Source organism: Alligator mississippiensis, chromosome 3 (assembly GCF_030867095.1).
Source record: "Alligator mississippiensis isolate rAllMis1 chromosome 3, rAllMis1, whole genome shotgun sequence".
NCBI lineage: Eukaryota > Metazoa > Chordata > Crocodylia > Alligatoridae > Alligator > Alligator mississippiensis.
Window position 1 is genome coordinate 139,517 of NC_081826.1, and position 10,233 is coordinate 149,749.

Genomic DNA, 10,233 nt, shown 5'->3' on the forward strand with positions numbered 1-10,233 from the left:
AGTTTTCCTGCCTGCACCGTGACCATCTATGGTGTAAGTAAAATAATCTTTAATCAACCGCTACGAGTCCGTGCCTAATTCTAGTCCGCCGTGCTGAATTCCCCAACCCACGTGCCAGGGCTGCTGGCCACAGCCCGCCGCGCGCCCCCAAAAGCCTCGGACCGCTCCCAGCCCGCACACTCTCTAGTTTGCTCCTGAGGCCATATGGCTGAGGACGAGCAAAACTTGAGGGCATCTGAACCCCAAACCTCTGAGCTTGGTGCTGCGCGTAAGATGCCTGCCAAATGATTTGGAAGCATCTGAAGCCCCAGGTGGGGGTGGAGGATGTTTGCTGGTACTAGGGTCACATATTGTTCTTGAATGACTCACGGACTTGGAATTGATTTGGCCTGGGACACAAGAATATTACAAAAAAAATCAATCAATCAATATTTTTTTTTTAAATCTGTACTTGCATTTCCATGCATAAGGCTGACTTCATTCCAGTCATAAGGCTGACTTCATTGCGACTCTAGAGCTCAAAAAAAAAATGCCATTTATAAACTATTGCATCTCCCCATCAGTAAGTATTTCACCTACATAGACATGTTTTGTTTCATTAGGCAAGCTACATTACTAACTTGCATCACACAATTAGTAGTTTCACCAGTTCCCAAAAGTTCTGTAGCAAGGTCTCCCTCAACTGTCCCATTGCTTTTAGCAGTTATAATATTGGACACTTGGCAAAATAAGTCTTAAAACTGACTTCATATTTGCCTTGTATTTGACATTGCACCTTGCTTGCTCCTTTTCTTTGCGCACCTACTTGGAGAACATGCCAGTCCAAGTCCCATTCCTGCAATTTGTGCTGCTAACACAGGTTGGCTGTTTGTTTGCTAAAAAGTGACTGCTTTGACATATCTTCCAGAAATAATCACAACCATCTTGCCTAAAGCATATCACCTTGTAGATTAGCAAAACAGATAAGGAATGAAGTTATCCTCACCCACTGCACAAGTGGACAGTTACTCAGCCACAAGATGTGACCATCACGCTATACTCAGGTCTGTAAGGCTGACGCTCATGTTTCAAGCAACACTGGTCCTCACCTTTGTGGGCCTTTAAGTTCGTGGTCTCAAGGGCGCCAGTTTCAGACTCGACATCTTCCACGGACAGTCTTTCAGAGATGTCAGATCGTGTTGTTTCATCCAGCTCCTGACTGGACCTCTGTCCTGAGAAGGATGCTTCCAGGAACTGGGATGCCTCAGCTGAGTTCTGCATCTGCTCATAAGTGCCAGAAACCACAGAGTCCCCATGCACTGTTGTCTCCATAGATGCAGCATAGCCGAGAGAAAGTGCCATTTCATCCTGAGCAATTGGTACATGAAGCTTCAGGTGCATATGGAATTCAGTTTCAATTCTGGCCCTGAACTCCCAACTAATTGCCGTCATGTTGATTTCATATGCTTAACAGAATATGTTCTAGCCAAGGGCTGAGAAGCAACTCACGAATACAGAATTTGTAAAGCCCTCTTATAGATATGCAAGATCGGCGACAAGGAACTTAGAGTTGACAACAAGGTTAACTACTCCATCCTCGCCATCTTCCTCCCCGCCCCATCCCCCCCCTGATATTTTTAAGTATTGTTTGAAGCAAAGGATGGTAAGCAAAGAGACACTTAGCCATGTTAGCTTCAAGTCAAGTAATTGGCCGAGTAAATTAGCACCCTATAGACTAACCAGACAGAGACAACATATACTTGCACACACAGAATTAGATAAAGTGAACTTCAGCCCATGAGAGCCTTGTGCTCTGTGTGCGTGTATTTACACACATGCACACACTTTGGTTCATTTATAGCACACACTTTCCTTGCAAATTCTGTTCTTATACTATTCAATTGTACAACTTCAAGGCATTTTTCCTTGATAGTTGGCCAATTAGAGTCCAAACAAACAGGGAGGAAAAGATGTTTATCATCACACCGTAACTATTAATTGCCTGACTCCTGTTCTTGCATTGTCTACATGTAAACCTTGTACATCTCGTAGGTCAATTTACAGCTGATGGGCCTGAGCAGCCAGACTGGATACTTAGAGGTGTCACTAAACCTGTCTTGGGGTATTTCAATATCAAATGGGCACATTTGCAGTAGCTTGTACAAGTGATGGTTTGTTTGTCAAACCCCAGACAATCAATGAATGGTTCAGACATTTTTAACACCCTATACCTTGGGATGTTTGCTGAGGGAAGTGTTTGTCATGTACAGGACATCTGTTCTGTACTTTTTTTTTTACAAGTTTCTCTTATGATGTATATTTAGCCTTCTGTTTCCTTGAGGGCTATGCACACAAGTTCCAGCTCATCCGCTCTGGCCAGGGAGAGTCCAGAGCAGGTGCAGAGTGGGCTGGGGTTGGGGCTCAGGCTGCGCACTGCTGGCAGTAGGGGGAGGAACCACAGGGCACACGGGATCTGGGCTATTCAGGGTAGGCAGTGCTGACCAGCCCACTGCACCTCCCCAGAACCACCTCAGTGGTCCACAGGTCCAAATAGTTACCAGCCCCTGGCTTACATCAACGTCCAGCATATACAAAAGACACAGGGAGCACAGACAGAGGAGGGAAAGGCGGAACTGAAACAGATAGACACCTTAAAACTCATATAAGCAAAGAGCAGAGGACAAGGAAGCATTCTCTACGCTCCCTTGCAACTCCCTAAAGGAAGCTGAGAAACAGTAGTGCAGGCCGGGACAGGACATGGGATTTCATGTAACTTTGTGAAATGTCTATCTTTGATTACTGATTATGGTAAATATTTATTTTGCAATTAACTCGTGTTTATGTGCAAGAAGAGAGATTCTCCGTTTGGGACAGGTGTCTCCTCCCGATTTAGTTTTGCCTCTGTTGTTTTTCTGTGATTTACCTTGTTTTCCAACGACACTTGTGTTCTTCCTGGTGGTTAATCAGTTTCTAGCTACGTTCCAAACTTCGTAGAAATGGATAACCTCTTGTCCCTGAGGAAGGTCATTCATTCCAATTGGAACTTTCTGATACCAATAATGAGCAGGATTAACAGGATTTTCCTGGCAATCACTGCTGGGGACTCTCTTCTCTACAACTAAAAGAATGCTTTCAAGATGCGGGACTAAGGGTATAACACAGCCAGTGAAACAGCTAACAGCGCGCGCTTCAACAGTGAGAAATCATTGACACCAACTGCTGCCGTGCCCAGTTTACGTGAGAAGTTGAAGAGAAACAGACCTTCTCTTTGATGCCTGTTTGGTGAGAAATCATCACCTTATAACTAATTACTGGACTCTGCTTTGGTTTGGGCTCATTTGACTTGACTTTGAATACTTCTAGTACATAAAGCCTTTCTATCACTCATTGAAGGAGGTGTCATGACAATCCCTAGACCAGTCCAGAATCCTAGCTTCCTATTTGCTAAAACACCCCCCACAACACTACCGAAACACCCCCTCCCCGTGTCCATTCAGTGCCAGGTCCTTCCCACCCACACCACCACCCCTCTGGCCACAGCTGCACCACATGGCCTCGCTGCACTGGCCACCCCAGGAGAGCGGTGACTGCTCATGCATGCGGTGAGTAGAAGGGCCGGGACAGGCGGTGCAGAGCAGTGTCCCAGCAGCACCAGCTCCAAGGCTCGAGGATGGAGTGGCCAGGCTATGGCACCGCGCACAAAACACCTACCCACCCTACATGCTACTCCATGCCCTGCCCCGCACGTGCCCACAGGAGATCCCACCCACAGCACTGCTGCCTCCGCTGGGCAAGCGCCGGCCTGGCAGCCACGAGGGCCATGCACAGCACCCTCAGCCTGCTCCACCCTGAGCCACCCTAAGGGATGACCCCAAATGCATTGGCTCCAAGCTGCCACTCATGCGCGGAGCACACAACAGTGCTGCAGCTGGGCTGCTGTGGGAGTGCTCCCGCTGCCCATGGCAGGCACAGGGCTCTGACACTAGGATCCTGTCTCAGAGCAGTACCCGGGAAGCGTGTGTGCAACACACACCATATAACACTGCGGGCACCCACCTCACATACACTGCTCTAATGACCAGAGATCCTGGTTTCCCTGATAAAAAAATTGCTTATTCTCCGATAAATAAACCCTGCTGCTAATTCTCTGATAAAACTCCCCAAATCCATGATTAAAGTGAAAGGCCCCTCACTCCCCTGCACACCCTGACCTCCCCAGCCCTGCCAGGGGGAGCCCTCAGCTGCCAGGGTTACAGGACCCAGGCCCACAGCTCCCTGCCCCTGACAGGAGGCAGCAGCTCCTTCAGTAGAGCAAAGCCCAGCACCCCCCACCCACTGCCTGCCTGCTGTGGGCTCAGGTTGGGGGGCGCCAGCTCCCTGCTGCTGCGCACACTCCTGAGGGGCAGAGGGACCCATGCCCCCAGATCTGTGTGTAGCTGAGGACAGGCTGCTAGCTGTGGGCTCCCAACCTGCTGCCCTTCCCCAGGGCCTCTGCAGCCCACCAGGTGACCCATTTCTGCAGGGAATGCCAGGGCCACCTACAGATATCTCACTTTTCCATGGGAAGAGGGAAACCCGGATCCCTGCTGACACAGAGCAGAGTGTTTTGCCCTTTGTCTCCTGGCTGCAAAGCCCAGCGTTAGTCACAGGGTGCCAGCACTGAGAGGCGTTCCCCCCCCCCTTGCCTTTATCTCCAGGCTCCAGGCCCTGCTTGAAAGACCCCAAGCAGGGATGAGATAGGGCCAGTTTTGGTACCTGTCCTTGTCTCCTGGCCCGGGGAAACAAGTGATGTACAGAGAGGAGCCCTAGGGCAACCCAGGTGCAGACTCTGGACAGCTGCAGCAAGAATGACACGGCCACGGTGAAGCAGAGGGGCCGGGCAGTGGCAGCACAGACAGAGGAGGGAAAAGGGAAACAAAAACAGATAAACAGCTTATAGCTGACAGAAGCAAAGAGCAGGGGGCAAAGAAGCATTCTCCCCCCTCCCCTACAACTCTAAAGGGACCTGGGGAACAGTGGTGCAGGCCTGCTGCAGACTGGGACGGGACAGGGGATCTCACGGAAGCCTTCTGAGGAAGCACGAGACTAGGAGAGGCTGACAGAAGCTGTCCCAGGGGCTGGGTGCCTAACAAGTGCAGAAACTTGCACAGATCCAAGTGCTCAGCACCTGGTCCAGGCACAGGCAGGGAGAATACAAAATCTGTGGGGTCTGGGCCCCCAGTATCCTGCGAACCAACGTGCAGGTCACTGTTTTTGGAAGGCTGGAGCAGGACATGTGGACAATGTGTGTCCAGGCAGAAGCTGAGTGTCCAGTGAGCGTGTCAAAGCAGAAACACGTACTCACCTGTCGCCCGTGGCGCCTCGGCTGTTGGCGAGGCAGCGCTGCAGGCCCCGCACACCCGTCTGAGTCCCTGGAGCGACCCTTGCAGACATGACAGCTCCTGGGGGTCCTTCGGCCCCAAGGCCCAATTCTTTGTGGCTGAGGCCCCTCGCTGACACGCCGGCTCCAAGGACGGGGGCACGAGGAGCAGCCTGGGAGAAAGGGCAGACCCGCGTTAGACACTTTCACGCGAGTGAAAACGCACGCACCGTTTACCGCAGCGCAGGGATAAGATGACCCTCACTGACCCGGTGCAGCACATTTCCATTAAGAGTTCTCATATCACGACATAAAAAGGCTGGTTTTCCACACAAAACCACCACATGCCCTCAAGACAGGTTTCCAAATCCCCATGCCATTTCCCTCACACAACCATAACCACGTTTCAGTACACTTACCCAACCACCACACAGTTTGCCATCGGCCCCACAACACACCAGTCACACAAAAAAATTCCCAAGTGACCCTAAAATATCCACCCGTTTTCTTTATACAAAATCACCATATTTCCATACACGTTTTCACAAACAGTTCCCAAATCATGAGTTTTCTAGTCACAGTATTTTTTTAAAGTCCTTTATCACCACACAGAATGATCCGTTTTCAAACAAACAAAGGAACAACCCCCTAATCCCACAACCCTAACCCACAAACGTTTCCATACAAACGCTCCCAAATCACCACACCAAATGGCGGGTTTCCCACGAGCCCACGCACGTGCCCGCCCCGCCCCACGTCCCGCTCGCTGGCTCCGCTCCGCCCCGCCCCGCCCCGGTGCAGACGACGCCCCCGACCGGGGCCCCCCGCGCCCCCCCCGGGGCCCGAGGCCGGGCTGGGCCGGGCCCCCGGGGGGCGGGGCGGGAGCGGCGACACGGCGCAGGCGCGGGGCGAGCGGTGGCAGGAGCGGCGGCACCGCGCACAAACCCGGCCGCAGCGCTGCTGCCTCCTCGAGGCAAGCGCCGGCCGGGCAGCCACGAGGGCCCTGCCCGGCGCCTCGGCCTGCTCCGGCCCGGGCGCCGCTCCCGCCCGCGCGTCTCGCTCACACGTGGCCGTTACCAGCGCCGCGCCGGGCGCTCCCGCACGTGGTCGCCACAACAGCCGGTCGCAGCTCTCGCGGCCCGCCCGGCGTCCGGGCCAGCAGCGGGACGTGGGCTCCGGGCACTGCGGACCCGTGAGGCGCACGCGGACAGCGGAGCGGGGCCGCTGAGGGGCGGAGTCGGACCAATCGGCACACAGAAGCCCGCACACCCCCCCCACCGGTCCCCGGCAGCCAATCAGAATGTAAATAGGAGGTCAGGTTCCTGGTCCCGCCTCCCCGCCACAGGCCAATCAGAGCAAAGAAGGGCGGAGTGGTCGTGACTGCGCCCAAGCGGCCACTCCACCCAATCGCCTCACGACTCATGTGGCCAATGGGAACACGAGCCTCCGATCCCGGCCTTGCTGCGCTCCCGCCCTGAATCCACGTCCGTGACTCGTGCGTCCGCCGCGGGCACTGTCCGAGTTACGCCGCGCACGAGGGGGCCTTTGTTCTTCTCTCGCTGCCTTCATCTCCCCCCTGCCTGAGCAACCGGTGCGCGGCCCGAGCCGGGTCTTTTTTTCTCTCTGCCCTCATGTCTTGGCTGCAAAGCCCAGGTTCAAAAGCAAGGGAGCAGCACAGGGCAGGATTTTACTTTTTCTGGCTTGAAATCCCGGCTGCTCCGGGAGAATACATGCATATCTATATCACCATCCCCATCTATAGAGACAGAGTGAGAGATAGTAGCAGGATCACACACGAACATATCCTGATTGGATACATGTCTTTAGTTTCAGGTTTTTGTAGTAAGTACGCAATAAATAACACCATCAGGTGAATCGAATCCCCTGTTCTCAATTATCTCAATTATTTTACACCAAAGATCCCAAACTCTCCCGTAGAATTGAACTGATGTCTCGTGGTGCTTCCTGAACAAGGTTTTTCATAGCCATTTCTCTTTAAAACAGAAGAGTGTGCTTTGCCAAGTGCTCTCTAGGGAGGTTTCAGCGTCAGCCTAGCAGCAAACAGTCCTTCCTGGGGGCCCCCGTGCACGCCCTTAGACCACCTCTCAGCCTATCTAGGAGACAGGGAGGCTACGCAGGCGGGAGTAGGAGAGAAAAGGGGCACTGGGACAGACAGCTTCAGGCTTCAACACCAACCTCAGAAGAGAGCCTGACAGGCCCCGCAGGGCGGGGAACGCAATCTCCAGCACGAACCGCCGTGGCCGTCAGGACAGCCTGCCGCAGCGCTCCGGGACCGCCCGGGTGTCCGGGCCAGCTGCGGGACGTGAGCTCTGAGCACAGCTGACCAGGGGAGACAGACGAACAGCCAAAGAGGACCGCTAAGGATCCAATCGGAGTCGGACCAATCAGAACACAGAAGAGTGCAGACCACCCACCATTCCCCGGCAGCCAATCAAAATGCGAACAAGGAGGGCGTTCGCCTGGACCCGCCTCCGCCAGCAGAGGCCAATCAGAGGGAAGAAGGGCGGAGCGGCCCTGATCCCGCCCAAGTGACAACTCCACCCAATCGCCTCAGGCCTTAATATGGCCAATAGAAACGCGAGACTCCGATCCTGGGCCTGCCGCGCTCCTCGGGCTGGGATCAATGTCCCGGGTATCGTATGTCCGCCCCGAGCAGCGCGAACCCGCCTGGCCCCGGCCGCGGGCACTGCTCCGGTACCGCCCCGAACGAGCGAGGCCTTTTTTCTTCTCTCCCTGCTTTTATCTCTCGCCTGCCTGAGCTACAGGTGCGCGGCTGGAGCCGCTTTTCGTGCTCGCGCTGCCCTCCTCTCGCGGCTGCAAAGCCCACATGGAAGCACAGGGAAGTAGCGCAGGGGAAGATTTTCTTTTCTTTGGCTTGAAAACCCAGCTGCAGCGCGCAGGTTGGAGCGCAGGGAGGGCGGCACGGAGCCGGCTTTGTTCCGGGCTCCAAGCGCCGCTCCAGCCCCAGGAGGGCAGCGCGGAGCCGCCTTTATTTCCTCTGCCTTGAAGCCGGGCTGCAGGGCCGCGGGTGAGCCGCAGCACGGAGCCGGCTTGTTCCCCACGCTGCCATGCCCGGCGTGGCCACAGGAGGGCAGCACTCTGCAGGGATTTCCCCTCGGTGCCTCGACGTGGCGGCTGCTGCGCCCAGCTCGGAGCACGGGAGGCCGCGCCCACAAGTGTATTTCTGACACTCGCCGTGGGTGCACAATGCCCCTGCTATAGATGTATGAGCTGCACTTATCATTGTAGGTCGGGACGCAAACATCGACATACCTATCTGGATTTCCCCTTCTGTAGGCAGTAATGGGGTCACTGCTAATTATGGCACCTATCCTACACACACACACACACAGATTCCTTGTGTGAATCTGATATCTTTTATTACCAAATTTGGGTTGGTCTAATAAAAGATACCAGATCCAAGGAACCTTGTCTGCCTATATCCTTAGACCAACATGGCTACAACCTACACGCCATTTCCCAAAGCAAGCACACAACCATTAACACTGTCGCTTCAATCCCCTCGGCTCAATATTTTACTTAATTTACAGCGACGTTCCCCAACTCTCCACTAGACTTGAAGTGATTCCTTGCACTTCTCACTGAACAACGGGTTTTTCTTTTTTCTTTTCTCCTTCAAAAAGGGGAAACTCCGTGGAAATCTTGCTGGCACCGACACAGGTCGGACCGGAGCCCGCCAGGCAGCACCGGTCCGGAAGCGCGGCGCGCGGCTTCGGGCAAAGGGGGACGCCGCCCCCCAGCTCCCCGCGGCACAAAAAAGTAAATAAAAACCACTAAAGAGTCTAGTACTGCGAGTGTAAGTGGTCTTTGTTATAAAAGAAGAAAATGATGGAACCAAGTAAAGCTAGCTGGTGAAAATATTGTTTGAAAGCTCACCCCCCGTTACTGGACTGTTCCTTTCTATCACAGCCCTATGCATTATTTTAGTAGTCATGTTTGTGTATGTAGGCAGAAAATGCAAAATGGAGTAAATGTTCCAATCAATCTGCCCATAACTCCCCCTCAGCCTCAAAGATGGATAGCAGTCAATGACATTTAAGATTCTCACTGCCCAACGTTATGTAGTGCACGATGAAAACAACCCAAGACATGCACAGCTATGTAAAGGCTAAAATGTAAAATAATTTTCTTACACTGGCAGATCACACAAGTGTAGGTCACCAGCGAAGAATTATAGGTCTCAAGCGTGATCAATGACTGAACCACCACAAAGAAAAACGCAGACTCTGAATTTGTATAAGCCTAAACAGTATGAGTATACGCATGGATTTTTGCTGTATTTGGCTACGACAGATAAAATGTTTTTATGGAAACCACTAATAGTGTTTACAAGTAAAAGCTGTAATAATTTCATGTTTTATCTTTTAATGAGAAAAATCCAATTCTTTATGGCTATTTAGAATATGGTACGGTGACAACAAGACTGAGTATGCTAGAGTGGAAAAGTATAATCTCTTGGTGCCAGCCCAGATCATTTCCAAAGAGCATGTCACCACAGCCACTGCGTTGCACAGCCTCTACAACCCTACCAACCCCGAACTGGTACCTGCACCTACTGTTTTGGTCCGGCCTTGTTGCCAAAGACTCCCTGCTGCCACACACTGCCTCTAATGCCCGGGTATCTGAGCAAAAGAGGTAGTGTCATCTATTCCAGCTGTGCTTTGTCAGGGACCCACCTGGGTAGGTATGTACTGAGAAAGTGCCTGCCACACTAGATCCCACATCAGGAGGTCTGACCTAATCTGTGAATTCCAGTGAGGTGTGGATATGAGCCAGGCACCTACATGCTAGGCACTGGTTTGACACAGCCAGTTCTGCATGTGTGTAGCTGCAGCTCTTTTAAACCTTAAAAA

General features: G+C 52.9%; 1 protein-coding gene and 1 long non-coding RNA gene across 9 annotated transcripts; one reads left to right on the forward strand and one right to left on the reverse strand.

The window, feature by feature from the left end:
* Positions 1 to 242: 242 nt before the first annotated feature.
* Positions 243 to 7,609, reverse strand: LOC132249203 (uncharacterized). Of its 8 annotated transcripts, none has more exons than XM_059723571.1 (4): positions 6,416 to 6,761; positions 5,324 to 5,511; positions 1,089 to 1,347; positions 243 to 517 (listed from the first exon to the last, which is right to left on the reverse strand). In XM_059723571.1, exons 1-4 carry the CDS (start codon positions 6,759 to 6,761, stop codon positions 501 to 503), a joined length of 810 nt encoding a protein of 269 aa, XP_059579554.1. In that variant the 3' UTR covers positions 243 to 500. The 8 variants fall into 8 exon arrangements, 5 of the variants coding, with proteins under 5 accessions (XP_059579554.1, XP_059579555.1, XP_059579556.1 ...); XM_059723572.1 differs by having other exon boundaries at positions 244 to 511; XR_009460594.1 differs by having other exon boundaries at positions 417 to 517; positions 1,089 to 4,815.
* A 450-nt stretch (positions 7,610 to 8,059) lies between these two features.
* Positions 8,060 to 9,165, forward strand: LOC132249204 (uncharacterized). Its single transcript, XR_009460596.1, has 2 exons — positions 8,060 to 8,124; positions 9,004 to 9,165. It is a non-coding gene; the product is annotated as an uncharacterized LOC132249204 (long non-coding RNA).
* Positions 9,166 to 10,233: the final 1,068 nt, after the last annotated feature.

Excerpts from the sequence above, each read along its gene's own strand:
- LOC132249203 (XM_059723569.1), bottom strand. The coding sequence starts at position 6,761 with ATGAGTCGTGAGGCGATTGGGTGGAGTGGCCGCTTGGGCGCAGTCACG. Across the intron at positions 5,512-6,415 it reads GAGCGCCCGGCGCGGCGCTG|GCTGCTCCTCGTGCCCCCGT; the intron begins GTAACGGCCACG and ends CCTTTCTCCCAG. Across the intron at positions 4,816-5,323 it reads CGAGGCGCCACGGGCGACAG|CTGTCCAGAGTCTGCACCTG; the intron begins GTGAGTACGTGT and ends TTCTTGCTGCAG.